Here is a 25165-nt window from a genome sequence, read left to right as displayed (position 1 = left end):
TTCTACTCCACTACATCTCAGAGGCAGATATTGTACTTTTACTCCACTACAATTATTTGAAAACTTTAGTTTTTAGTTACTTTTTAGATTTGGATTATTATTACAAAACACACTAACCTGGTATTCCTATATATATTCGGCATTTGAAAATAGCAGATCCACAAGCTCACAATGGGTCCCCATGCCACTCATTGTGAGCTTGTAGATCGGCTATTTTCAAAAGATCTTTTATACATTTTGAACTTTGTTGGTACTCATTTGGTACTTTAAGTATATTTTTTGATGCTGAAACTTTTGTAGCCTACTTTTACTCAAGTATATAGGCCTACATTTTGAATACCGGACTTTTAGCCTACTTGTAACAAGGTATTTCTACATTGCGGTATTGATACTTTTACATAAGTAAAGCATTTGAGTAGCCTACTTAAATAAAAGGCTAAACAAGGACGGGGGCATGAGGAGGGGGGGGGGGGTATGAGGGGAGGGAGGGGGGCATTCCTGAGGACTGGAGCCTGAAGCCTGCTTTCCCATCACATGCCCCCCTGTTGCCATGGAAACCCATGCGGAGGCGTCGTCATGTGAGGCATTTTGCTTGCAAATATTTTATGCCCTGATCTTTCTAAAGACGATGCTCTCCCTCCCATTGAGGGACTTGACACAAATAACTGACTATAGAAGTCTTGTCTACACACAGTATTAGCTAAAAGTGCAGTTGATCAGCTAGCCTATACGTTTCTTAACAGTGATGTTAGCAGATTAAGATTCCTATCATTTTAGGATTGAAAGTTAAACAGCTCTGTAGGTCCACCGACCCAATCAGGTGATGGGGGCATGATGCATATTGTATCCATTTATAATTCCTTGTAGTCAGTGGTGGAAAGAGTACTCATATTCTTTACTTAAGTAAAAGTATCTATACTGCAACATAGAAATACTCTGTTACAAATAAAAGTAAAAGTACAAAAGTGTTGGTATCAAAATATAGCCTACTTAAGTACCAAAAGTAAAAGTACTCATTATGCAGAATGTCCCATTTCACAAGTTTTCAAAATGCATTAAAATCTTTTGGAAATAGCAGATGCGACGCATTGTGAGATCTGCTATTTTCAAATGGCTGAAATATACATATGTTATCTATAGTGGTTAGTGTGTTTTGTTATATATAGTGGTTAGTGTGTTTTGTAATAATAATCTAAATCTACAAAGTTACTAGTAACTAAAGTTTTCATATAATTGTAATGGAGTAAAAGTACAATATTTTCCTCTGAGATATAGTGGAGTAGAAGTAAAAGTAATGAAAATTGGAAATACTCTAGTAAAGTAAAAAATACCTCAAAATTGTACTTAAAGGGATACTTCACTTTCACATAAAATAAACATTTAAAAAATATATTAAAAATAAATGAAAAAAGTAATGGAAAAATCACGGCCCCCTCACGCATTAGAGTGTCCTACTAATGTGTGAGGGGGCCTTTATTTTGCCATAACTTCTTTCATTTTTTTAAAATATTTATTTTTAATGTTTATTTTATGTGAAAGTGAAGTATCCCTTTAAGTACAGTACTTGAGTAAATGTACTTAGTTACTTTACACCACTGCTTGTAGTCCCTCCTTGAAACTGTCAGGGTTTTTTTTTGCAATAAAGGCAGGAGTTGATGCTTGTAAACAGACTTTTACTTGGACACTGAGACAGAACCAGGACAATAGGCCGACAGGAGGAGGAATCAGCAATAGGCTTAACACAGCAGGACTACCAACTAGTCAATACAACAGACTACCCAACCCAATAAATAGACTGACAGAGAACAGTGTTTATACACACACTGGCTAACAAGGCACAGGGAATAGCGAAACGCTCCCCCCAAAACACAGTCGCCCAGGGGCAAATCCGGCGACCTCGGAATGGCCACATGGTATTCCTAAATGTAACCTCAGTAAAACTACGCCTAAACCTAACCTTATTCCTAAACGTAACCTCAGTAAAACTATGCCTAAACCTAACCTTATTCCTAAACGTAATCTCAGTAAAACTATGCCTAAACCTAACCTTATTCCTAAACGTAACCTCAGTAAAATGGTGCCAAAACCTAACCTGATTCCTAAACTTAACCTCAGTAAAACTATGCCTAACTCTAAAACGTATTTCTAAACTTATCCTCAGTAAAATAAATGCACGAATACAACAACAGCTGGGGGCGAGTGGGCCACGAAAAAAGATGGGGTGAGTGTGTTTTGGGGCGAGTCTTCCGGTTACCAACATGGGTGAACACACCAGACAATTAATACAGGTGGGTCTGATAACGAGGGAACCAGACCAGTGACCAGGGTGACATCTAGAGGACAGGTATGGAAGCACAGCATGGAGACAGGTGATGAGGTCGGTTGACCACAATCTCATCTCAGGCTCCCTTGATGCAGGCAAGGGGTGAAACAGTTAATCAAACTAACCGATAAAAACTAAAAAATATTATCAACTTTAAAAGGGTGTTTGACTTTAAAACACTTATGGGGTCATTTTCACATCTACTCTGGCTTTTGTGTCTTTTAAGTCAGGTTGTGAATCGCTGGTCTAAAAGCAAAATGTTAGATGGACAACTCTTGAAAACCTTCTCGATGTCCTTTCAGCAGAAGTGTCCTCGTAGCCTGAAGGTTGAGATTACAGTGGAAGGTTCCAAAAATATTTTTGCTTTGATAAAAACACTGAAATAAATCTTCCCTTTTCCTTGATTCACAATCACACACAGCTCTCACCTGTGTGTGTGTGTGTGTGTGTGTGTGTGTGTGTGTGTGTGTGTGTGTGTGTGTGTGTGTGTGTGTGTGTGTGTGTGTGCGCGTGCACGCACGAGCACTGCGCGAGAGAGTTAACATGCGTACAGCCATGATTCACCTTGTTAAATGCAGGGTGATTCAGCTATTCTTACCAGCCCTTGAATCATTTTATTCGAGTCCAGACATCTGTATAATGGATTACAGTGCTAACGAGGTGCACATTTCCTTAGCCTGGAGCCATAGATTTACCAACACTTTGTTTTCATTATGATTCATCTGTACCTTCTCTATCTGACTGATGCAGGTGATCATTTTCAGTACTCTAAAGCAGTGCTTCTCACTTTTTTTAAATTTCAAGGACTCGCATAAATCTCAGACTTACAGACCCATAAGGGTCCATTTGGAGCCCCCCTCGAGGAACCCTGAGGGTCTCTGGGCCCCACGTTGAGAACCACTGCTCTAAAGATGAGGTCAAAAGACTGACAATTGCCGTATAGGAAGAGAAATGTAAATGTTCAAATTCTATTCTGTCCTTTGTGAATTTCCAAGTAATAACTCAGTCTTTTTAAGGTGACTTTGTTGTTAACATGCATAGTAACTACAGAGCATTATACAGTAACAGCCAGTAGTACAGGGCATTACTGAGTAGTTCCAAAGGTTCAAAGATCTTGGGTGCATCCCTGGCTGCTTATGGCATGTGGAGGCCACACTTGTTTGGTTTTTAACCAGGGACGTGTTTACTCTGCACAGAGGATCAGTGGCAGTTCAAATGTCCGAGTGGTCATTTACCTTGTGGGTTCATATCACATAGACACACGTGCATGCACGTGTGTCTATGCGCACGGCCGCACGCACACACACACACACACACACACACACACACACACACACACACACACACACACACACACACACACACACACACACACACATTGAAAGGTATGGCTTTAATTTCCCTGGAAATGATACACTCAAGCTGTGGTCATCACATCTGCAACAACATGATCAAACAGGAAAAAGACACCTTTGTGTGTTGCACATCATCTTAAATGGTCCATTGTTATACTCCCGGATTCTTTAAACCAACACTGTGGAAGGGTTAGGATGCTAGTCAGAATAGAAAAGGACAGACGTTCAAAGGAGTTCCAAAGTTCATTTGGTTGATGATGTGCTACAATTGTGAGCTTTTTGCATATTGGCTATTTTTTTGCCATTTTCTGACCTAGTCGATTCTTGCCACTGACTAATCCATATTACTTAAAAAACTAAAACTAACTTTAAAAAAAAATAAACAAAACCAAGCCTTTTGGGGTTCAAATGTCCAAGTGGTCATTTACCTTGTGGGTGCATATCACATATAGACACATGAATGCGTGGAAATGCGCACACACACACACACACACACACACACACACACACACACACACACACACACACACACACACACACACACACACACACACACACACACTGGAAGGTATGGCTCTAACTTCCCTGGAAATGATACAGCTGTATCAACCTTTGTGAGTTGCCCTGTAATATTGTTAGAACCTTATCTTAAATGGTCCAATATGATCGGAATCACGGTAAACCAACACTCAGGATTTTACTGTTGAGTTTGGATGCTGGTCAGAATAGAAAAGGACAGATGTTCAAAGGAGTTCCAAAGAAAGTCCAAAGTAAGAGGCTTTCACTAGGAAAATGATTAATTTGATAATAGTGTGACCAATCTGCATGAAGGTTGTTAATGAGCTCATTTTAAAAACTCTTTCACCACTTGAACAGGACAGATGGTAGTTTCCCGATGCTAACCTTTGTTTTACTCTTTATTTATTTTCAAGTCAGTTATGAACAAACTTGTTTTTGTAGATCTCTCTGTAGATGGCTTAGTGGACCGCATATTTTCTTATCTTGCTTACACTTCTCAATTTCCATCTCAGGGCTGAGTAGATCTTGCTAGAAACACAGACACAGACACACACACACACACACACAGACACACACACACACACACACACACACACACACACACACACACACACACACACACACACACACACACACACACACACACACACGTCTCTCTAACTTCCCTGGAAATGATACACTCAAGCTGTGGTCATCACATCTGCAACATGATCAAACAGGAAATGTTGAAAAAAAACACTGACTAATCCATATTACTTAAAAAACTAAAACTAACTTTAAAAAAAAGAAACAAAACCAAGCCTTTTGGGGTTCAAATGTCCAAGTGGTCATTTCCCGATGCTAACCTTTGTTTTACTCTTTATTTATTTTCAAGTCAGTTATGAACAAACTTGTTTTTGTAGATCTCTCTGTAGATGGCTTAGTGGACCGCATATTTTCTTATTTTGCTTACACTTCTCAATTTCCATCTCAGGGCTGAGTAGATCTTGCTAGAAACACACACACAGACACAGACACACACACACACACACACACACACACACACACACACACACACACACACACACACACACACACACACACACACACACACACACACACACACACACACACACACACACACACACACACACACACTCTTGTCTCTAACTTCCCTGGAAATGATACACTCAAGCTGTGGTCATCACATCTGCAACATGATCAAACAGGAAAAAGACACACAGATTCTTTAAACCAGCACTGTGGAAGGGTTAGGATGCTAGTCAGAATAGAAAAGGACAGATGTTCAAAGGAGTTCCAAAGTTCATTTGGTTGATGATGTGCTGAAATTGTGAGCTTTTTACATATTGGCTATTTTTGCCATTTTCTGACCTAGTCGATTCTTGCCAATATAAATCCTAATCCATATTACTAAAAAAACGAAAACGAACTTTAAAAAAAAGAAACAAAACCAAGCCTTTTGGGGTTCAAATGTCCAAGTGGTCATTTACCTTGTGGGTTCATATCACATATAGACACATGAATGCGTGGTAATGTGTGCGTGCATGCGCGAGCGCGCGCGCACACACACACACACACACACACACACACACACACACACACACACACACACACACACACACACACAGAAAGGTATGGCTCTAACTTCCCTGGAAATGATACACTCAAGCTGTGGTCATCACATCTGCAACATGATCAAACAGGAAAAAGACAAAGAGGGCTACTTGTAGAAGGTGCTCTTCTGGCTCAAAATGGGAAAATAACATCCAAACGAAAAACAAAAATGAGTTTTTACTCTTATCTGGCCTGATTAAGGCCACCTTTGGGCTGACACCTGTTGGCATTTTTTAACCAGTTATATTATGAACAAGCCTGATTTTGTTGATGTGATGCATTGTGAGCTTTTTGCATAATGGTTATTTTTTTTGCCATTTTCTGACCTTGTCGATTCTTGCCCGACTAATCCATATTAGATAAAAAACTAAAACTAACTTAAAAAAAGAAAGAAACTAAGGCACTCGGGTGCCCACCACCACATATAGTCCATGAGCCAGAGCCCCAAAATTGAGCAATGATTATCGAAAGAGTGGGCAAAACCAAACCTATATTAAATTGTTCATAGGGTCAATACTAGCCCTGAAACATGACTGTCATACCATGACAGTCATGGTGCAGAGTCCCCCTGGTCTAAAGTTGTGTTCGATTTTTTCACATTGCCATCTCTCACATAAACATAAACGTTCAGATTTCAAATATAAAGTGCTTACCACCGAGCCACGGATGTTACAAGGCGATGCGGACCGCGATGAGTACCCGTATCTCCCGTATTGTTCAATAAAAAGCATTTTAATCCCATCGCCGGTCATTTTCTTTTTTTGATTTTTTTTGTTTTGTAATGTATCAGAGTGCAATACACCTCCCAACCATTAGTGTCGCATGGTTGAAAGTATCGGAGACAATTTGGAGAAAATGGCCGGCGATGGGATTAAAATGCTTTTTATTGAACAATACGGGAGATACGGGTACTCATCGCGGTCCGCATCGCCTTGTAACATCCGTGGCTCGGTGGTAAGCACTTTATATTTGAAATCTGAACGTTGTGAGAGATGGCAATGTGAAAAAATCGAACACAACTTTAGACCAGGGGGACTCGGCACCATGACGCTTGTATACAAGCGTCATGTGAACCATGGCTAGGTCAATACGAGTAAATAAATATATGATAACCTTTCCACAGGAGCAGCTTTTTCATGGTTATCACACATTTTGTTATTTTCCCCATACGTACATGACAGGTGAAGAAATTACAAAATTTGAAAAAGAGTTATCATAATGAAACTTCCTGAGTTGATTACTTACATGAAGACAATGATTTATCATATTACAAGTTTTCTGAAATTCTATATTTAAATATGCAAATTAGGCATTAGGAAAATATGCCCACATTTGCATAACTTTCCAGAATCAACATTGGAACATTGGACAAAGCCAGAGTCAACATACTTATTTAATTTTGTTAAGATGTTGGAGTCAAAGGTTTTTAACGAGGGAATATTCAATATCTGGCTCAATTTTGGGGCTCTGGCTCATGGACTAAATGCCTAATTTGCATATTTAAATATACAATTTCAGAAAACTTGTAATACGATAAATAATTGTCTTCATGTAAGTAATCAACTCAGGAAGTTTCATTATTATAACACTTTTTAAAATGTTGTAATTTTTTCACCTGTCATGTACGTATGGGGAAAATAACAAAATGTGTGATAACCATGAAAAAGCTGCTCCTGTGGAAAGGTTATCATATATTTATTTACTCGTATTGACCCTATGAACAATTTAATATAGGTATGGTTTTGCCCACTCTTTCGATAATGAAATCTTGTCTGGCTCATGGACTAATAGGTTGTGGGTTTGAATCCACTGTGGTGCATCCGGCTTTGTCGAGCGTCTACAGGAACACAATTGGCCCATGTTTAGGGGAGGGAAGCCGGGCAGGGAGGTTGATAATGGTCTTTACACGCACTCCTACGGGCTGGGGCGGCATCTGTCAGTGGGGAGTGTTGGTCGGGAGGAGTGTTGTGCGGGTAGAGTAGGGCGAAGGCTCTACGTCCTCCCGGTGGGGGCTCCTCACTGGCAGGTGAGTCAGTAGGACACGACAGCAGTGACAACACAGAAATGTATGTGGGGAGGAATTCATTGGCATAACGACTAAATTGGGGAGAAAAAGGGGTAAAAATAATTGGCTACTCTAAATTTAAAAAGAAAAAAAGAAACTAATACCAAGCCTTTGGGGGGGGGGGGGGGACTAAACACTAACCACTAACAAACTAAATGGTGCAAGAGGAGAACATCCATCCATCCCGTAGTGACAGAGCTAACAAATTATTGTTACCTAATGTGTGTGCACTGCTGTCAATAAGTGATTGATTAGTCGTATTTTCTGCATACCCAAATAAATTGAATCAAGCTGCAACGAAATGCACATCTGCGTTTTTTTTTCTTGCAGTTTATGGATTATGGTTGTGCAACGATGCAGGAGGTGCGATTATAAAGCCAGAGAAAGCAATGACGGCTATATTAAGACTGGAGGCTTAAAAAAAAGAACATTTATTGTTATTTCCACGTTAATTGTGTAGAGGCATGTACTTCATTCACAAAATATGAACGGTAAAATTAATCAAGACAAGAAAAATATATGCAGTCTTTTTTTCCTTACATTATCAATATATATACAGTACACACATTGTAAAATAGGACATTGTAACAAAAAGAAACAAGACGTGGCATTAAGCAGAGTTCAAATAGGTTACATCTGCACTGTACATGCAGAAGTAAAATGTCTTGAGTGTTAGTCCAAAAACCCCAAATGGGATTAAAAAAAAAGATAGGATTCTTCTCTCCATTATGACTGGAGTCCCTATGGCTTCATTTATATCCTCGCTGTCGGGTGGAAACCTTGTATCTCCATATTTCAACTAGTGTCACACGAAAGTAGTGAAAATTAGCCAATCTACAAGCTCAAAACGTGTTCCATCGTGCTGCATTGTGAGCTTGAATATCTGCAATAACAAAAAAAAAAGAAAACAAAAAAAAGAAAAGTGATTAAGTGTGTCTGTTTTATAAATATTGAACCAATGAAAAGTATTAAGAAAAGAAAAAACTACACGGCATCCATTGAAGCACAGCTTCTTTTTTTTTCCATTTCATGAAATGCAACCGTTTTGGACATACAAGGTTTCCACTCGACAGCAACGATTTGGATGAGGTGCAAAAGACAAGAGTCAAGCTGATTTTCAAACCTGACGCACCTACTCGTAGTCGAGAAAAAGAGGAAAAAGAAAAAGAGGCAGTTTTCACCATTGAACACATTTAGTTACGCTCCATGCTTCTGAGCATTATTCAGGTCATGTACAGTACAATGCAGAGTGTAAAGATGGTACTTGTACAACCCCCCCCCCATTACACTTACTGTAGTTGCGCGCCCAGTGTCGACAATATCAGATCTAAGAAGCTCACAGTGCGTTGCGCTGCAACTCGTTGTGGGTTTGTAGATCAAATTTGTTTTGGGTGCACCGACACCAACCACGCGACAAAGTATAAATCAGCCTTTCAGGGTACGTTTTAATGTTAAATTAACACTGCGGATTGTACCGTGTGTGTGGATGTATGTACAGAGGTGTGTTAAAAAATCTCATGGCTGCACAGAGGCCTTTCTCCCAAGACGATATCATATTACAAAATGACACTCATTTAAGCATTACCAACAAACAAACAAACACTCTCACACACACAAACGCACGCACGCACACTTTTTAGTCTCAAGGCCAAACAGCCAAGAGAAAGAAAATAAGCATTTAGTAAAAACAAGGACAGGTCCAAGGCGTCAGAATTAATTCAGTGGTCGTGTGAAAAAAAGGCCAGGCCCTACGCTCTATTAGCACTCCATTACAACCTTTATAAACCTTTTTAAACAAACAATTTTAAAAGCCAATGAGCATGGTCAACAGAGCAAGAAAAAAAAAAAAGTTAAGCAATCCCATGCAGTCAAATCATGAACTCAACTGGAATCTCAGTTATCTGCTGGGACTCAAATGGTATTGTACAATATGAATATTATTCACCCACTGTTGGGATACTCCATGAGACTAATTTATACTGTGAGAGCCAAGCTGTAGCTCATAGCTCTATCTAGTACAGATCTATAAGCCTCGGCTAATTAAGCCAGTAGGTTCTCAAACCTTTTATTTAAAGGACCCCCAGTTTGGTATTCATTAGGGCCACGGACCCCCACAACTCTTGAGTGTACGCTCTCAGAGTTACAGACCTGTAAGGGTAGATTTGGTTCCTAACTATCAATGATTTAGCTGGGGTTCCCCTTGGAACCGCCTCAAGGACCCCTGGGGGCCCCGGACCCCCACTTTGAGAACCACTGAATTTAGGCTGTACAGTAAGAAAAGAAAAATCATACAGTTCAAAAACTGTAGCTGGCCCCTCTAAATGACTTCTCAATTCACCACACAACAAAACCCCCCAGTCTTGTCTGTTGTACATTCTTTACAATAGTGATTAATAATTACCCACAGACACACACACACCATCATCATTATCATAACAGACTCACTATTGTCACGGAAACATGTCTGTAAACTTGTACATCACAAAGGTTCTGACAGGTTTCGTTAAGAGGAGACTCCCGCAACTCCCAACCGGAGAGTGACTATAGGACGATGCTGAAAAAAATCTGCGGAAATTGATCAAGTTTTGGATTAGGTCCATTTCCCTGGTTAAGGAACTGCATCTAGAAGCTTCCTGACACTCTCCCTGCTTGGCTGTTTTGATATACCTTAATGTGCTATTATTTCACTGAAGCTCTCATTTAGTTTTTTTTAGTTAGGTGTGAATTTCCAAACGCAGGCTCATGTACTAATTTCTCTGATGCGGGAAGTAACCTTCAACTATTCTGTCAGACCCTTTGAGTCACCCACACTGGCACAATACACGTCACTATTAGACTCTACGCTAAAGTCTGAGCTCATTTGACGATTGGAGGTCAAAGCTCAACATTAAATACTCATGTACATGCAGGTCTAGTGCAGACAGAGACAAGGAGCTGTACTTGTCACCTCCAGTTTACAGAACATTCTGTAAATCACGAGTGGGCACGCTTCACTTTCACCTGTAAACGGAAAAACCCATGAGTTCTAAACGACTGACTAGACTGAAAGTGAATTGACCCCAAGCCAGCTGCTGATACTGTACTACAGCCAGGATGTTTACTGCCACCTCCTGGCCAGCGCTGGTACTGCAAGAAGATCCCAACCCACAACCCCATAAACTGTGTAAAAAAAGAACGAAAAAATAAGAAATTAATAAATAAACAATACAAAGATGCATTTGAAATATATTTTGGACCCTGGAAATAAATTTAAATAAACCAATAACAAACAAAAAACATTTCTACCATACACAGTGTCCAAAACATATTTTGGGCCATTCATGTACGGTATATGTCGGGGTGAACGTCAATTTGTTATGATGACACTGGCCCAATGAGGTGCTGAAGCAAGGTAAAGGTGGCATGCTGTAAACACTTCTTGTTCAGAGGTCGGACCTCCTGATGGGACAGCCCTTATTTGGCAATGAACAGAGGTGGACTGGCACAGGCTGAAAGCACCGAGCTGTAGAAAAACTAAAAACACACCAAGGAACGTGACGGGATGAACGGGAACGCCAACGAAAACGGATCACTCCATCTCAGCATGATAGCATCGTTGGCTGACATTAAAGAACGGGTAATCAGCGACATTTGCATCTCCCAGATGAAAGGGTGGATATAGAAGCAGCAGGTGAACACGTGTAAACCAAACACATAAAGCTGATCTTTGTTTTTTAGGTTTTTTTTGTTCCCGTTAGTCCCACAAAACGCACGCTTGTGGTAAATCGTAAAGCCAGCTTATATCCACTCGATCTGGGATGCTTTTTTTTGTCTTCTTTTCTTTTGGGACATGATAAAAAGCAGCACGTTGTTTGATGGACATTGATACTCAATTCAGAAAGTGCAAATGTGCCATCTTGTGCTCAGACATCCAAAACCTAGTTCCCACGGTTTTTGCTCCATAAATGGTTCGATCCAGAACAGTGCGCACACACACGCACTCACACACGCACTGGTTTTCCGTGATGTAGTCCAGGTTTTGGTTGGCATGATCCATCTCTAAGGTGCGGTCCATACACCCATTGTACAACGTCATGAGTTAAACACACAAAAGATAATCGATCTGTGATGATGGCATCCATTTCTTGCCTTTCTAAAAACACAAGGTGAAGAAAATGTATTTTCTGTTCCTGCCCGTCTCACACGGCGGTTCAAGTCATAGATATAGAAAGCTAGATACCTCATTGCCGCTTCCTGACTCCTGGCCAATCACAGAGTGTCTTTTCCGAACTTGTCAGAATCTAGTTCTAATATCCCGTTGTATTTTTATACAACTAGATTCTGCCAAGTCTCGGAAAGGACGCGCTGTGATTGGCCAGTAGTCAGGAAGCGTGCCTCCTATAATACGGCGGCCACGATACAGACGCCCCAGAGTCGGAGGAGGCGTCTACCTTTATACGTCGTCTATGGTTCAAGTCCTCGTTACAGACCCTCAGACTAGCCCACAGTGCGCCCTGTGGCAGAGAGTTTCCTGGTCAAAATGGCTGCTTTTCCTTCCTGGCATCGGGTCATGCTCTTATCCACTACCAGTCCCTGATGAACACTGGATGGCAGAGGCTGAGGTTTTTCCTCATTTACAGGGAGAAGAAACAAACCAAATGATCCAACAAATGTGTTTCTAATAATGTGTTCATATGTGCGTGTGTGTGTGTGTGTGTGTGGGGGGGGGGGGGGGCTTGCGTGTTTAGTAGGTGTGAAATTTACTCCTGGCACTGCATGCTGAAAACATCAATACCGGCCATGTTGTCTGGGCTCTGTGTGATGGGCAGAAGGAAAACACACACTTCCGCGGTTATGCTGCATGGATCTGAAGGAAGGCAGATGAGTGCCGGGAGGCGGTTTCCATGGTGACAAACTAAAGTGTAGCGTTGCTTAAGGCATCGTATTAGACGGCAGAGGGCTCTCTCTCTCTCCTGTGGGAGGCAAAGGAGATGAAGGGGAGATCATTAAGAGGAAACATCTGCGCTCATTACGCCCGTTGTCTTCAAGTTCTCTTTGAAGAAATATTAGCCCCGTGAAAATTAACATAATTGAGCGTTAACCAAGCATCTGTGCCAAAAAAGTATTGTTAGCGAGCACCGCATCCCAGTTAAAAGTCATAGCTGTCGTCTTGAGCACTGGTTCTCAATGTCGGGTCAGAAGGACCACCAGGGGGTCCAGATGGACCCTTACAGGTCGGTAACTCTTGAGCGTGTACAAAACATGTACCCTCTCAGATTTAAATGAACACTGAGGATTTTACAACGTAGAATAATAATAACAAACTTCATTTGTATAGCACCTTTCATGAATGGGGTCCTAGAGGTAGAAATTGTATCTTGAGTACATATTGACTGAGAAATGATCGGTTCACCTGGTTATGACTCGCTCTCCATGGAGATCGTGATGGTCTCACTTTCTGCTGTGGGGGCAGGATGTTTCAAAGAGACAGATCGCAGGTGTCAGACATACAGAAAACACAATACACCGAAAAGGTAAACATTAATTTTGACTTGACAATCATTATAGTTATTATTATCATCTAATTTACCTGATTTCAGGGTGTCATTAGGCAGATGATCTATGTTGTTGCTGTGCTGGTCATTGGTTAGGAGGCGGTTCTCGGTGTCACCGAGGGGGCTTGCTAAGCCTTGGATATCGCCAGTGCTGAAAAGACACAAGGCATTAAACCCATTAAATCCAGGAAAACATCTGTGTAATTTAAAATTTCAGCAATTTTTTTTAAAAATTATATATATATATATATATATATATATATATATATATATAGCGCAACATAAGTTTTTCAGAAAACTGTTGGATTTAGAAGGCATTTTTAGAGGTCTAAATGGGTTAAAACAACAAATCGAGTTCAGCCAATATGGGGTGTTGACAGCTCATAATGATATTTTGGGGACCAAGCTGTTAATGGTATTATTTTGGGCCCATGTTCAATAACCATAAATATAGTGATTTTCATGGCATAGTTTTTAGAATGATTACAAGATTTAAGTATGTAAAAAATTGGACCCGGACCGAAACAGACCCGTGGATAATTGGATTGGTCCGAACGAACCCGAGGACAAATTCAAAATGACTGGACCCGGCCCGAAGTGGGGCCGAGGAAAACTGGACCCAGTCCGAAATGTACAGAGGATAATTAGAATTTATTAGACCCGGTCCGACAGAGTCTTTAGACCCGTATCAGACCCAATGCTCATTTCACCGTGGCATTCAGACCTGCCGTGTGTGTCAGTCAACTCTGCCTGCCCCAATAGAGTAGTCACAGCCAAGCTAAGTTGAGACAGGAGTGCAGTGTGTGCTCTGCTCTGTGTTGCAGACAGAGAACATTTTCGCCAACTTCCTACTGTCCGTCCCCGCAGATAATGATTTTAATAAGAGGGTCAATAAAGAAGCTATATTGGCAAACGGATGTCCAACACACTTTTATAACAAACAAATGGATGGATATTGGATATTTCACAAGCTTGTATGTACACAAAGTTAACATTTGTGAAGATCTATGTCTGATCACCTTTTACTGGGCTCTGGCTGCAGGTTGACAGTGGCCTGCTCTGCGTCGATGCTGTTGACCAACCGTGTGGCGAACGTCAGCCCATCGCCCTGGCTGGTGTCAAACGAGAAGACAAGAGACAGAGCTCAAACCCCCAGCGAACCAAATGCACCCATACTGAATGTATCATGATGTTTGTACTACACAAACAAATGAATCATAAAGAAGATTAAATTGACTTGACACTAGTATAAAATGCCAGTCCAGGTTGCCTGACCAGGGCCCGCAAACTTTGGAAGGCAGTCATAGCCAATTGGAATGGAATCTGAAGAATCTGATTGATACATCTTGATCACATGACTCCAGAGATAATGTGTACTGATTTGTGTGTGTTTTGGACAAGATTTGTAGGAGATGTAGCAAAAAGAGTGTTTTGAAGAAAACACGAAATCGCGGTAAATCTGGTCATACCATTTGGGCATATAGGCCCAAATGGCCTATATGACCTACGGTTCAAGAGTTATAGGACAAAACGTGAAGGGCCCCGTTATAGCATATTCTACACTCCTAAAGCTTAAATGCCCTTTCTGGTGTTTGTCGAGCTGTGCCTTATGTGATCTAATTTGCCATTTTCATCACCTGGTGAAGACGGGGAGCAGCCAATATTTCTTCTGGTCTCCAAAGACCTGAGCGATGTTCTTCCGGAAGCCCAGAGAGAAACCGTTCTTATCGGAGCCCGTCCTAAAGACTGGCGCTCTGAATGCCTCTGAGATGAAGGAAACGGGTACAGACAGACATAGAATGGAGATTATGAAAAGAGTGAATTATATACACAATAAATATGTAGAGTAGTGTGCTGGCACTATGAAATCATCTATTTTCAAGACAAGTTACAAAAAAAAACACAATACAAAATATGAATGGTAAAAATGATCTCATTTGAAGTGATGACAGCAACGCCAAAGAATAAACTGCATCAACTGTTTGCATGAGTGCTATCTCTCTCTCGCTCTCTCTCTCTACAGTCTACATAGAGCACAAAGTGTATTCTTGGGTGTTGCTGTCATCACATCAATGGGATCCTTTTTAATCACACTAGATATGCAGTTTAACTGTGTTTTGGGCATGTCATTATAGAACACCGAAGTCCTGACTTCCTGAAGTCACTGCCGCTAAATAACGCCCCTGGGTCGGGGTGTTATTTGTTGTGTTGAAATCCCCATAGGGGAAACTTAGATCAGGTCATGTAAGAACTGTGTTCCAAAAATAAACAAATCATCCGGGTGATTTTACTCACTACTACTACTATGGATATGAAGCATCGACTGAAGGTGGAAATGTACAAATTTACCCAAAGAGTAACACAATAAACACTAGAAACGAGTTAGAACGACCCAACAACTACATTTCCCATGATTTCAGACCCGGAAGTGTAGTTTTTAAGACTTTTAAGGCAGAGTAAATTACATTTTCTCCAGAAACAGGCTGCATCAAATATGAATGAATATCATAAACGATGCAGAGCCACCCGACAGAAATGCCCGGATGATTTGTTTATTTTTGGATCACAGTTCTTATATGAGGCGATCTAAGATTCCCCTCTGGGGATTTCAACACAAAAAATAACTGTGCGACCCAGGGGGATAGCGCCCTCTAGCGGCAGTGACGTCAGGACTTCAGTGCTCTATAGGCAAAACTATTAAATTGTTATTTTGACACGTGTGTGCGCGTATGTGTGTATGTCTTGTGTCTTACCTATAGTGGACCTGTTTTTCCCTACAAGCCACAGGTGGTAGCTGAAGAGGGACAGAATACTGATGCAGAACATGGCCGCCACAAAAAAGAGAAACAACACGTGGAATTTGGCGCGAGTGTCTGGCAGCTCATTCTGGTGGGGACGAAGAAGAGAACAAGACCATGTCAATGTCGAATTTGTACGAAGGCGGAGAGCAAAAGAGAGAGGAAGTAGAAAGTGTTAGAAAAGGGAGACTGGCTGAAAGAGGAAGACAGACATAAAAAAGTGTCACATCATGACTACACAGCACTGCACAAAGACGATGACAAAACCACCACAATGATGAGGACACACTGCAACTAAAGGCTTTGGAGGCACGCTGGATTACCTTGGGGCAGTTCTCTGCCGATTTCCTCCGGCAAAGCTTTAGTACAAATAGAGACAGACTGGTTAGCAACACCGGGAGAGCACAGGCGGATCGAGAGAGGGAGAAATGCAACGGAAGAGGGTGGTAGGAGACAAACTGAGACATTAAACGGCAAACCGGAGTCACAGCCATTGAGAGGAGAGGAGAGGAGAGGAGAGGAGAGGAGAGAGCAGGTGTAGGTTTGTCCAGAACTCAATGGAGAGATGCAAAGGGGGACTAGGTGCTGGTCAGTGAATGGGGTCAAAGTTGGTGGTGGTGCTGCTGCTGCTGCAGCAGCGAGAGGAGGATGAGGATGCAGGGAAGAGTGGTGTGACTGATGGCTGTGATAGTGGAGATAGTGAGAGAGAACAATGGCCCACCCTGTGTGGGGAGAACACAGGAGGGGTGAGAGAGGGTGAAGTGGTAAGAGAGGACAAAGAAACACTGGAGCAGCACAGCTTAGTACAAGAGTGTCGAGCAGCATGCAGGACGGAGGGCAGGGCATGCATACAGGCTTTAAACAGGCTGCACAGGCTCCACACAGGCGCTCTCACAGGCGCTCTCACACACACAAAGTGTGTGTGTGTGTGTGTGTGTGTGTGTGTGAGTGAGTGGACAGAAAGTCAGGGAATGTGTCGGTGGACCGGTGTCCCCCGAGTGACATTACTCACTGTCCAGAACTTTATGAAATACTGCAGTACGGTGGCTGCAATGAACAAACAGTACACCAGCGAATAGGCCAGGAAGAGTATGAAGAACTTGTAGTTGGAGAATCCCACACAGTTGTTCACCCTGTTGGAGACACACAAGACGCAGGAGAGTCAGCCAGGGCGACGGTTGCTTCAGTGTAGGAGATGGATGTTGCAACACGGTGAAATCAACATGGTGGAAATGTAACATTGCTCTCACTGAGCACGCAGACTCTGTGATTCAATGTAGATGCTACATACCAGGGACAATGATGGTCCATCTTCAGCACACACCTATCATACAGAGAGGGAAGAGAGACCACACGGAGGACAGTTTGAAATGAAAGAGAAGATTATAGTGAGAAAGAGGGAGGAGATAAAACAAGCCGTTGTTCAGTGGGTTCAGTTGTTTTCAGTGGAATGACTAAATGCAACAGTATTCTCCCCAGTTACAGACGGTTTCATTCAAAGGACTTATGTAGCTAGGACCATATAAACAACCCTTGGACACATCTGGTCAGCTGTTTGCAAATTATTATCATCTTGTAGTTTGCATAACCTAATGCGGTTAGCCATAACCAACCACTTAAGCACGTTCATGTTGTGCATGTTGACCCAAAATGGGTTGGATAGAAACAAGTCCACAAATAATTTCTCCCAGTGTATTTATTGGATATTTAATGTAACATTACAGGTATCCAGCTAACAACTGACCTACAAGGCTTTTTTGTAGATGCATAGTGGCTCCTGAGCTGGCACACAAGGAGCTGGGAGGGCTCCCAGATTCTGAGCTTGCAGAAAATTGTGTACCGGTTCAGGGGTCACAATCGGTTGAATTGTGTTGAATCGAATTGAAGTTGTTGTGAGTTGACATTCACTGATATTATGGCTGTCTGTTTGAAACCGTCTATACAGCAGATTAAAGTTTGAACGTAGAACAATAGTATGACAGATGGTGTTTACTTACATGTCACAGGCGGAGCAGTGGTGACAGCGGTCCGGTTTGATGACTTGACAGCGGTCACAGTAGCGGATCGCTGCACAACAGTATTGGAGTCTGGTTAATATTATTGCTTCACAGAGAACTCCAACACAGAGAGCAGAATTATGAACTGAAATCAAAAAATAAAAACTGAAAAACTAAATCAAAACTAAAGCAGAACTATAACTGACACTAAGGCATTGAAAAACATTTGATGAGATGAGACAGAAACGGTCTGACACACAGAGACGCGGGTGCAGTCATTGCACAAACACAGGCAAAGAAGCAAACATCCGCAGACCAACCTCCAGCGCCTGTGCGCGTGTAGAGAGGCAGGTTGGCGGCAGCCCTCCACAGGATCTCCTGCTGGGACTCTGGCCTCTCCTCCTTCTCATAGCGCTCCTTCTCTGGCTTCGGGAGGCAGAACTGGTGACATAAAAGACAGGCTGTTAACGCCCAATTCATACTCTGAGAACTGATCTTCAAGCTGGCAATGTGTTGTGTTCTTGACTCTCAAAGTGATCCACTGGCATATACCGGTAGATTTTTTGCCTTTTATATACGACTTTTAGCTGTAAGAACACAGACCAACATAGGAACAGACATTGTTGACCAGTGGTATTCAACTACAGTACAGTACGTGCCATTAAAGGCAAGCTTATTGACGGACTCATTCCAAAACAAACCCCATAGGCTACAACAAGGTTGTTGCCTTGTAAAAAGCAGACAAAGCTGCAGTAAACAAGATATACAAATATTTATCACATATCCAGCCTTTATATGCCCTGGGTAAGGGGAGTGGTAAGTGTGTGCTGATTGGACAGCTGCTGTACCTTCTCTAACAGTTATAGGGCAGTTGACCGATGAGCATAAACTAGACCCATAATCTCCTGTAAGAACTGCCGGGACTCCCTCTTTTCAGGGTGTTTCACCATAATATGCATATCCCTAACCTTACAAAAACTATGCCTTAACCTACTGTAACCTCCCATAAACTAAGTCTAAACCTAACCTCAAAACCATGGCCATCCGAGGTAGAACACCCTGAATAGAGGTACTCTCAGGAACTGGCACTGTGAGCGATCCCATTACTTAACATGACAAACATGGAGGAAACTCTGAAACCCAGCACAGTTGCTGTGATGGCTTGGTATCAATAAAGAATGAGGGTCACACCAAGAGTTGATCCATTTACTAACAACAGCATTTGTTCCCCTTTTAAAGGAGGAGGGTTAATAACAGGTGGCATCATTCTCATCTAATTTCTGATTGTTGTGGTGAGTGGAAAACAGCTACCTTTAATGGGCCAGAGAACAGCTGCAACGTGACGCCAGCTGTGTTCTCAGCCGACTCTATCCTCACACTGTCGGGGAATCCCAGTGGACTATACCATTTTGCTCGACCGGGGCAGTTCCTCATTAACATTAATGTTAATTTATTGACTTGAAAGTGTTGATCAAATGCCATTTTCTCATCGTCTTTGTGAATAAGCAAGCATATGGCTATGTGATAATAACCAAATTATCACACACCCAGCAGTCATTGTTGTCCTCATAACATACAGGCAGGCTACCATCACCCCTCACCTAATGACTCGAGCTGATAAGCCTGCCCTCAGTTGGATAAGCTTGGGCAGTGACAAACAAACACCTGGGTGATTGGGTGTTGAGTGTTGACATAAAATCTGAATACACCTCTCTCTCTCTCTCTCTACCTGCCTGAATACCATGCATGGCTCTAGACTAGACTCGTCACGTTGTTTATGGCAATGTAGGAGTAAAGGCACACAGACGGTCACATCACTGTACCTCTTTGGAAGGGTTTGCAGGCTTGGAGAAGATGGTCTTCCAGTAGGACCATACAAACATGATGAATGAGATATGGAAAAACACCAGGTACAAAACTAGGACAAAACATGGAGAAAAGGCGTTAGGATCAACAACACAAACTACTTTCTTTGACAAAGAAGAAAACACTACATTAGACCATGAAAAAGCAGACTATAAGGAACAGCTGTCAACACAACTCTTGGGATAACTATAAGGATGATGACGACAGGTTACATACTAAAATAGACATCACTAATTTATAGCAAACCTGACTTGAAATGTATAATGAAGGAGAGCTCAGGCTGAACATGTATGGATCCATCTTGTCAGGTTTCATTACTTATGCAATATATTTCTCTCCCCACTATCCAAGACTGACCTCAGCACTATCAGAAAGTAGAGATGCAAGAGCAGTGAATCTGCCATTTTCTGTCTAATTTGGACTTTCCAATATGATGTGAATAAATAAGGCTATGTGATAAACATACCCAGCATTCGTCATTGTCCTCATGCACGCTGCATTGTGTAGCTGAAAATCAGTTATTTTGGGCGAGTGATGTGATCATACAGTAGGCCTACGTATGACTAAGTATAAATTAGGCTTATGCCAGTATTTGTGGCCTGCAAGGTTATGTGTCTGTCATTGTCTATGCCTGCACGGGCATCGTCTCTCAGCCAAGAGAGAGACGGAGTGTGCCTGAGTGTGCATCATTTTGTCTGTGCCAATCTGAGTCAAGGTCTGCCAGAGCAGCCCAAATGGACATGTCACTGAGCCAAGCGACTGCATTGCAATGAGCAGCAATTTGCCTCATTTCAGAATTCTAGTCCAGTAATAAAAATCTAATCCAGTTAGGCTACAGCTGTGTTGTTTAAGTGTACTTACGCTGCTCTGCGAAACTGGGGATGGTGACTAGAAGAGAAAAGACAGGAGGGGAAAAACTACCCATTAAAAAGGGAAAACATTTACAGAAGGCAGTGCTGAACAGTTAGGCCTGATATAGACATTTAACTGATTAACCACTTAAGTTAAACCCCTATACATGGTTGACTGGAGTCCCTCAGGGCTCTATCCTAGTAACCTTTCCATTTTTGCTCCACTACATTAAATATCTTCGCTGAAAATAAGAGATCTACAAACCCACAAAGTGTCGACGCGTCGAGAGCTTGTAGATCTGCTATTTTCCGGAAACGTCTCTGTTCCCCAGGAATAGGGATGCCTCGGTTCAAGCGTTTAAGAAAAGCATTTCACTAACTTGGCGAGGTGATCATTTTAGTCAAATTTGGCACCATTAAAGCACTCTTTATTCAAAACAACTGTTAACGTTCTTCTAGGCAAATAATATACATACTTCACCAAAACAATACCTAAAGCAGTAGTTCTCAAACTTTTGTGTCAAGAACCCCCAAATGCATACACATATAAAACCCCATCTGTAAATGTTTCATGCCAGGGACCCCCAGCAGAAACCATGCGTAAAAAAGATCTAATAAAAAAAAGAAAACACTTTCAAGATTTGTCAACAAAAAAATAATCTAAATTAGCAGATGTAAAGCTCGCAGCGCTGTGAGCTTGTAGATCTGCTATTTTTGAATAGCCAACGTATGAATGGATAGTGGTTAAAATGATTGTGATGCTGTATTAACTGATTTCGCTGGGGACCAAAGGACTTTGAGAACCACTGACCTAAAGCACAAAGACAGTGCATCATTAATCAGATTTGATCAGTTCCGATCATAATCCGCCCTATGAAACGTTTAGTGTGATTATTCATCCAATAAAATACAGTCAGCGACACATTAAGGCAGGGGGGGGCAATACAAAATGTAATCACGCAAAAACTTTTTCTTTGGGTAAAAAAAAACACCTATTTTTTTTTTGTAAGACATAGCAATACAAAAATAAAACAGCTGTATGCATGTATGTAGAAGCACCATTGTTGAGCTGCAGTCCCGTTCACTTCCTGTTGGACTGGACAACAGCTGGGTGGACAGTGTTGCCAGATTGTGAGAAAAATAAGCAACCTGGTCTATGAAAACAAGCCCAAAAGAATAGGCCACATGGGAACTTTATATTATATCAATGGGCTATTTGTAATATAGCCGTTTGACAATGATCTTGACATAAACTATGGAATACTTGGAGAAGAATTTTGAAACATTTTGACAACACAAACCTGGTACGGGGCTCCCCTGGCACAAACCATTTTAAGATGTGTGTTAGGGGGACAAATACATAATAAAATGGGGTTGGGGGACCATGACAATGAAAATATTTGAGAACCACTAGCTTAAATAATAACTTTTTTTTAAAGCAAGCCCAAATAAGCAAATACACTTTAGAAACAAGCCTAAAAAAACGCAAACACCAACTACAATTTTTACAAGCAACTTCACAGGAAAAACAAGCCCTACCTCGCTTATAATAAGCGGACATGGCAACACTGACTGGGTGGACAGCGGCATAATACGCTCGCCCGAAAAAGAACAGATCTACAAGCGAACAACGCGACGCTCCAGTGGCTCCACGACGCGCTGTCAGCTTGTAGATCTGTTCTTTTTTTTTTTTTGCTCGAGCGACTGAGTGGTACACCTAAAAAAAAAAATTAAGCGTTTTCATGTTCTCGGACATGAAATAAAACGAGTACCGCACGGCATAGCGGGCCGCCCGGGCCGTTAACTCACAGATGCAGAGCTCCACCACGTAGGCGTAGTAGGACCAGCAGACGACCAGGGCGATGAAGACGACGGGGATCCACGCCAAGCCCCGCTGACAGCATCTCAGTACGTGTGTGGGCGCCATCTTTCTCCCTCAGTCTCCTCTGACCGGGGAGGAAAAGGGAGGGTCCACGACGTGACGTCACTGACTGAAGTCAGGGCAGTCAAAGAGGAAAGAAAAAAAAAGAAAAGAAAGAGAGAAAAAAAAACCAGCAGGCACGGAAGCGTCTCCCCAAGACACGCTCGCCCACATTTCCCACCCCCAGCGGTTCTTGTATTTTTTTTTTACTGAGGATAAGGTTAGAAATAAGTTTAGGGCTGGGGGGGAGGGGGCGTGAGGGGGTGACCATCTCGCCCTTACGTGAAGACTGTCAGTTAAAAAAAAAAACCTTTTGGTACTTTTTAATTAATAGCGTTTCGGTGTCAAGCCTTCCTCAGTGTGTTTAGAAAGTGGTCAGTGGTGTGTTGCTTGTACCAGGAGGGCCTGAAAGACAGACAGACATGACAAGGACTTCAGCTACTATCAGTAAAAAAAAAAAAATCTGAAGCACCCCCTCCCCCACCGTTGTTGGCTAGCGCCGGGCCTGGGGTTAGGCAGTTTTACTGAGGTTAAGTTTAGGAATAAGGTTAGGTTTTGGCATTATTTTACTGAGGTTACGTTTGGGAATAAGGTTAGGTTAAGACATAGTTTTACTTAAGTTACGTTTAGGAATAAGTTTAGGCATAGTTTTACTGAGGTTACATTAACCCATTAGACCAGGAACCCCTATACGTAACTAACTATACCTTTCAATCCGGGAACCCCTTTCGGGGGTTGGTGTTGCTATGTACAGTATATAGCAACATACGTATTTGTTTTTGTAATTTTTTAATAAATATTTGAAGTTTTTCAGAAAACTAATGTCAGGATTTAGAAGCCGTTTTTAGAATCGGCTTCAGGTCTAAATGGGTTAAGCTATACCAGATGGCAACCGTTCCGGAGTCGCCGGATTTGTCCCGGGGCGACTGTGTTTTGGGGCGAGCGTTTTGGTATTCGCGGCAAGCCATCAACAGATACTAGTCTCTGACTCTGGTTCTGTTGTTACAGTGTTGTTACTATGTAACACACTTTGATGCTTTTGTTTTGTTTTCATGGTTGCTGATGTTTCAAGCTCGTTTTCCACGGTAAGGATATGCAGAAGGAGTATGCATGTGATGTTTTAATAGGCTGGGGAAGTGAATGAGCGAGCTTATGGAAAACAAAGAGGGGGGAGGAGAGAGCGAGAGACACGAATTTCAACGACAGAGGAAAAGAAACCATGTGAACAACACCATACAGTAGGCCGCCTACAGGAAGTACAGGATTCAGGAACTGTAACGTACAAAGTCCATCGACCTTTATGAGTCACACAGACTCACAGGTAGACCGGTGCAAAAAGGGGGATTTGTCTGTAAATCTTCAACACATTGAATAAGAAGTGTCTTATGATCTATGAAAAAGGGAGGAAAGAATGTCTGCTGCAGAGATGGACGTGGAGAAGTACTTGTTGCGCATCGGTCACGTTGCAGCACCTCCAACCGCGCCTACCCTGGAAGTACTTTGTTGTGTGCACAGCTGTCACCTGCGGTCAGTGCCCTTTGAGAATCTCACCATCCACAGTGGCGGGCATATACGCCTGGACCTTCACATTCTGTACGACAAAATTGTCAACCAGCGCAGGGGCGGCTTTTGCTTCGAGAACAACGGTCTCTTCTCGTGGCTGCTGTCTGAGATGGGTTTCGAGGTCACTCTGCTGTCGGGTCAGGTGAGAAACTCAATCACCTGCCTATACGGGCCCCCTTTCGACCACTTGATCTTAATGGTCAGCCTGGAGGGACGCCGCTGGTTGTGCGATGTCGGGTTTGGAGGGTCAGGTTTCCATCTCCCCTTGTCATTGGAGACCAGTGAACCGCAGAAGCAGGAGGGCCACGGATTATATCGAGTCACAAAGGAAGAGGGAGGCACACACTTCCTACAATGGAAAGGGGACGAGTTCGGAGAGGCAGATAGTGAGTGGACTGATCTCTGCAAGTTCACGCTTGAACCTCGGTGTCGAGAGGACTTTGTTGAGATGTGCGACTATCATCAGAGCTCAGCCAGCTCCATCTTCGTCTGCAAGTCCCTCTGCTCCATGCTGATACCAGGGGGAAGGCTCACCTACATAGGTCATAGACTGATCACCACCTTCAGCACAGAGGGAGGTGGAAGTGGAATAAAAACCACCAGGGAACTAAAGGATGAGGATATTCCAGCCGTTCTTGAGGAGAAATTTGGAGTTGTGCTCCCCTCTACACTCATCCCAAAAGATGAAGAAATCACACCACCAGCAATCATGTATTGATCAAGTTACCAAACACATATACTTAGAAAATGTTTTTTTTT

General features: G+C 42.2%; 2 protein-coding genes across 3 annotated transcripts; one reads left to right on the top strand and one right to left on the bottom strand.

Moving 5' to 3' along the window:
- Positions 1 to 12590: 12590 nt before the first annotated feature.
- Positions 12591 to 22918, bottom strand: zdhhc20b (zDHHC palmitoyltransferase 20b). Of its 2 annotated transcripts, none has more exons than XM_080418232.1 (13): positions 22732 to 22918; positions 20933 to 20959; positions 20029 to 20123; positions 18526 to 18646; positions 18206 to 18275; positions 17500 to 17532; positions 17221 to 17341; positions 16164 to 16296; positions 15048 to 15174; positions 14430 to 14522; positions 13446 to 13561; positions 13269 to 13313; positions 12591 to 12828 (listed from the first exon to the last, which is right to left on the bottom strand). In XM_080418232.1, exons 1-12 carry the CDS (start codon positions 22847 to 22849, stop codon positions 13273 to 13275), a joined length of 1095 nt encoding a protein of 364 aa, XP_080274358.1. In that variant the 5' UTR covers positions 22850 to 22918; the 3' UTR covers positions 12591 to 12828; positions 13269 to 13272. The 2 variants fall into 2 exon arrangements, with proteins under 2 accessions (XP_080274358.1, XP_080274357.1); XM_080418231.1 differs by having other exon boundaries at positions 13269 to 13316; positions 22732 to 22917.
- Positions 22919 to 23825: 907 nt separating this feature from the next.
- On the top strand, positions 23826 to 25134 carry LOC308077464 (arylamine N-acetyltransferase 2-like). The gene has a single exon (XM_080418152.1). It carries the CDS (start codon positions 24255 to 24257, stop codon positions 25122 to 25124), a length of 870 nt encoding a protein of 289 aa, XP_080274278.1. The 5' UTR covers positions 23826 to 24254; the 3' UTR covers positions 25125 to 25134.
- The last annotated feature ends 31 nt before the right edge of the window (positions 25135 to 25165 follow it).

Source organism: Gymnoscopelus braueri (genome assembly GCF_963280865.1).
Source record: "Gymnoscopelus braueri genome assembly, chromosome: 21".
Taxonomy (NCBI): domain Eukaryota; kingdom Metazoa; phylum Chordata; class Actinopteri; order Myctophiformes; family Myctophidae; genus Gymnoscopelus; species Gymnoscopelus braueri.
Note: the sequence above shows the minus strand (reverse complement) of the source record. Positions and strands in the feature narration are given on the sequence as shown.

What these genes read in the sequence shown, in the direction of transcription:
- zdhhc20b (XM_080418231.1), bottom strand. Translation starts at nt 22,849, where the DNA reads ATGGCGCCCACACACGTACTGAGATGCTGTCAGCGGGGCTTGGCGTGG. An exon ending in CACTGCTCCGCCTGTGACAT is followed by an intron (nt 17,533 to 18,205) that starts GTAAGTAAACAC and finishes TCTGTATGATAG; the next exon opens with GTGTGTGCTGAAGATGGACC. An exon ending in ATGGACCATCATTGTCCCTG is followed by an intron (nt 17,342 to 17,499) that starts GTATGTAGCATC and finishes TGTCTCCAACAG; the next exon opens with GGTGAACAACTGTGTGGGAT.
- LOC308077464 (XM_080418152.1), top strand. Translation starts at nt 24,255, where the DNA reads ATGTCTGCTGCAGAGATGGACGTGGAGAAGTACTTGTTGCGCATCGGT.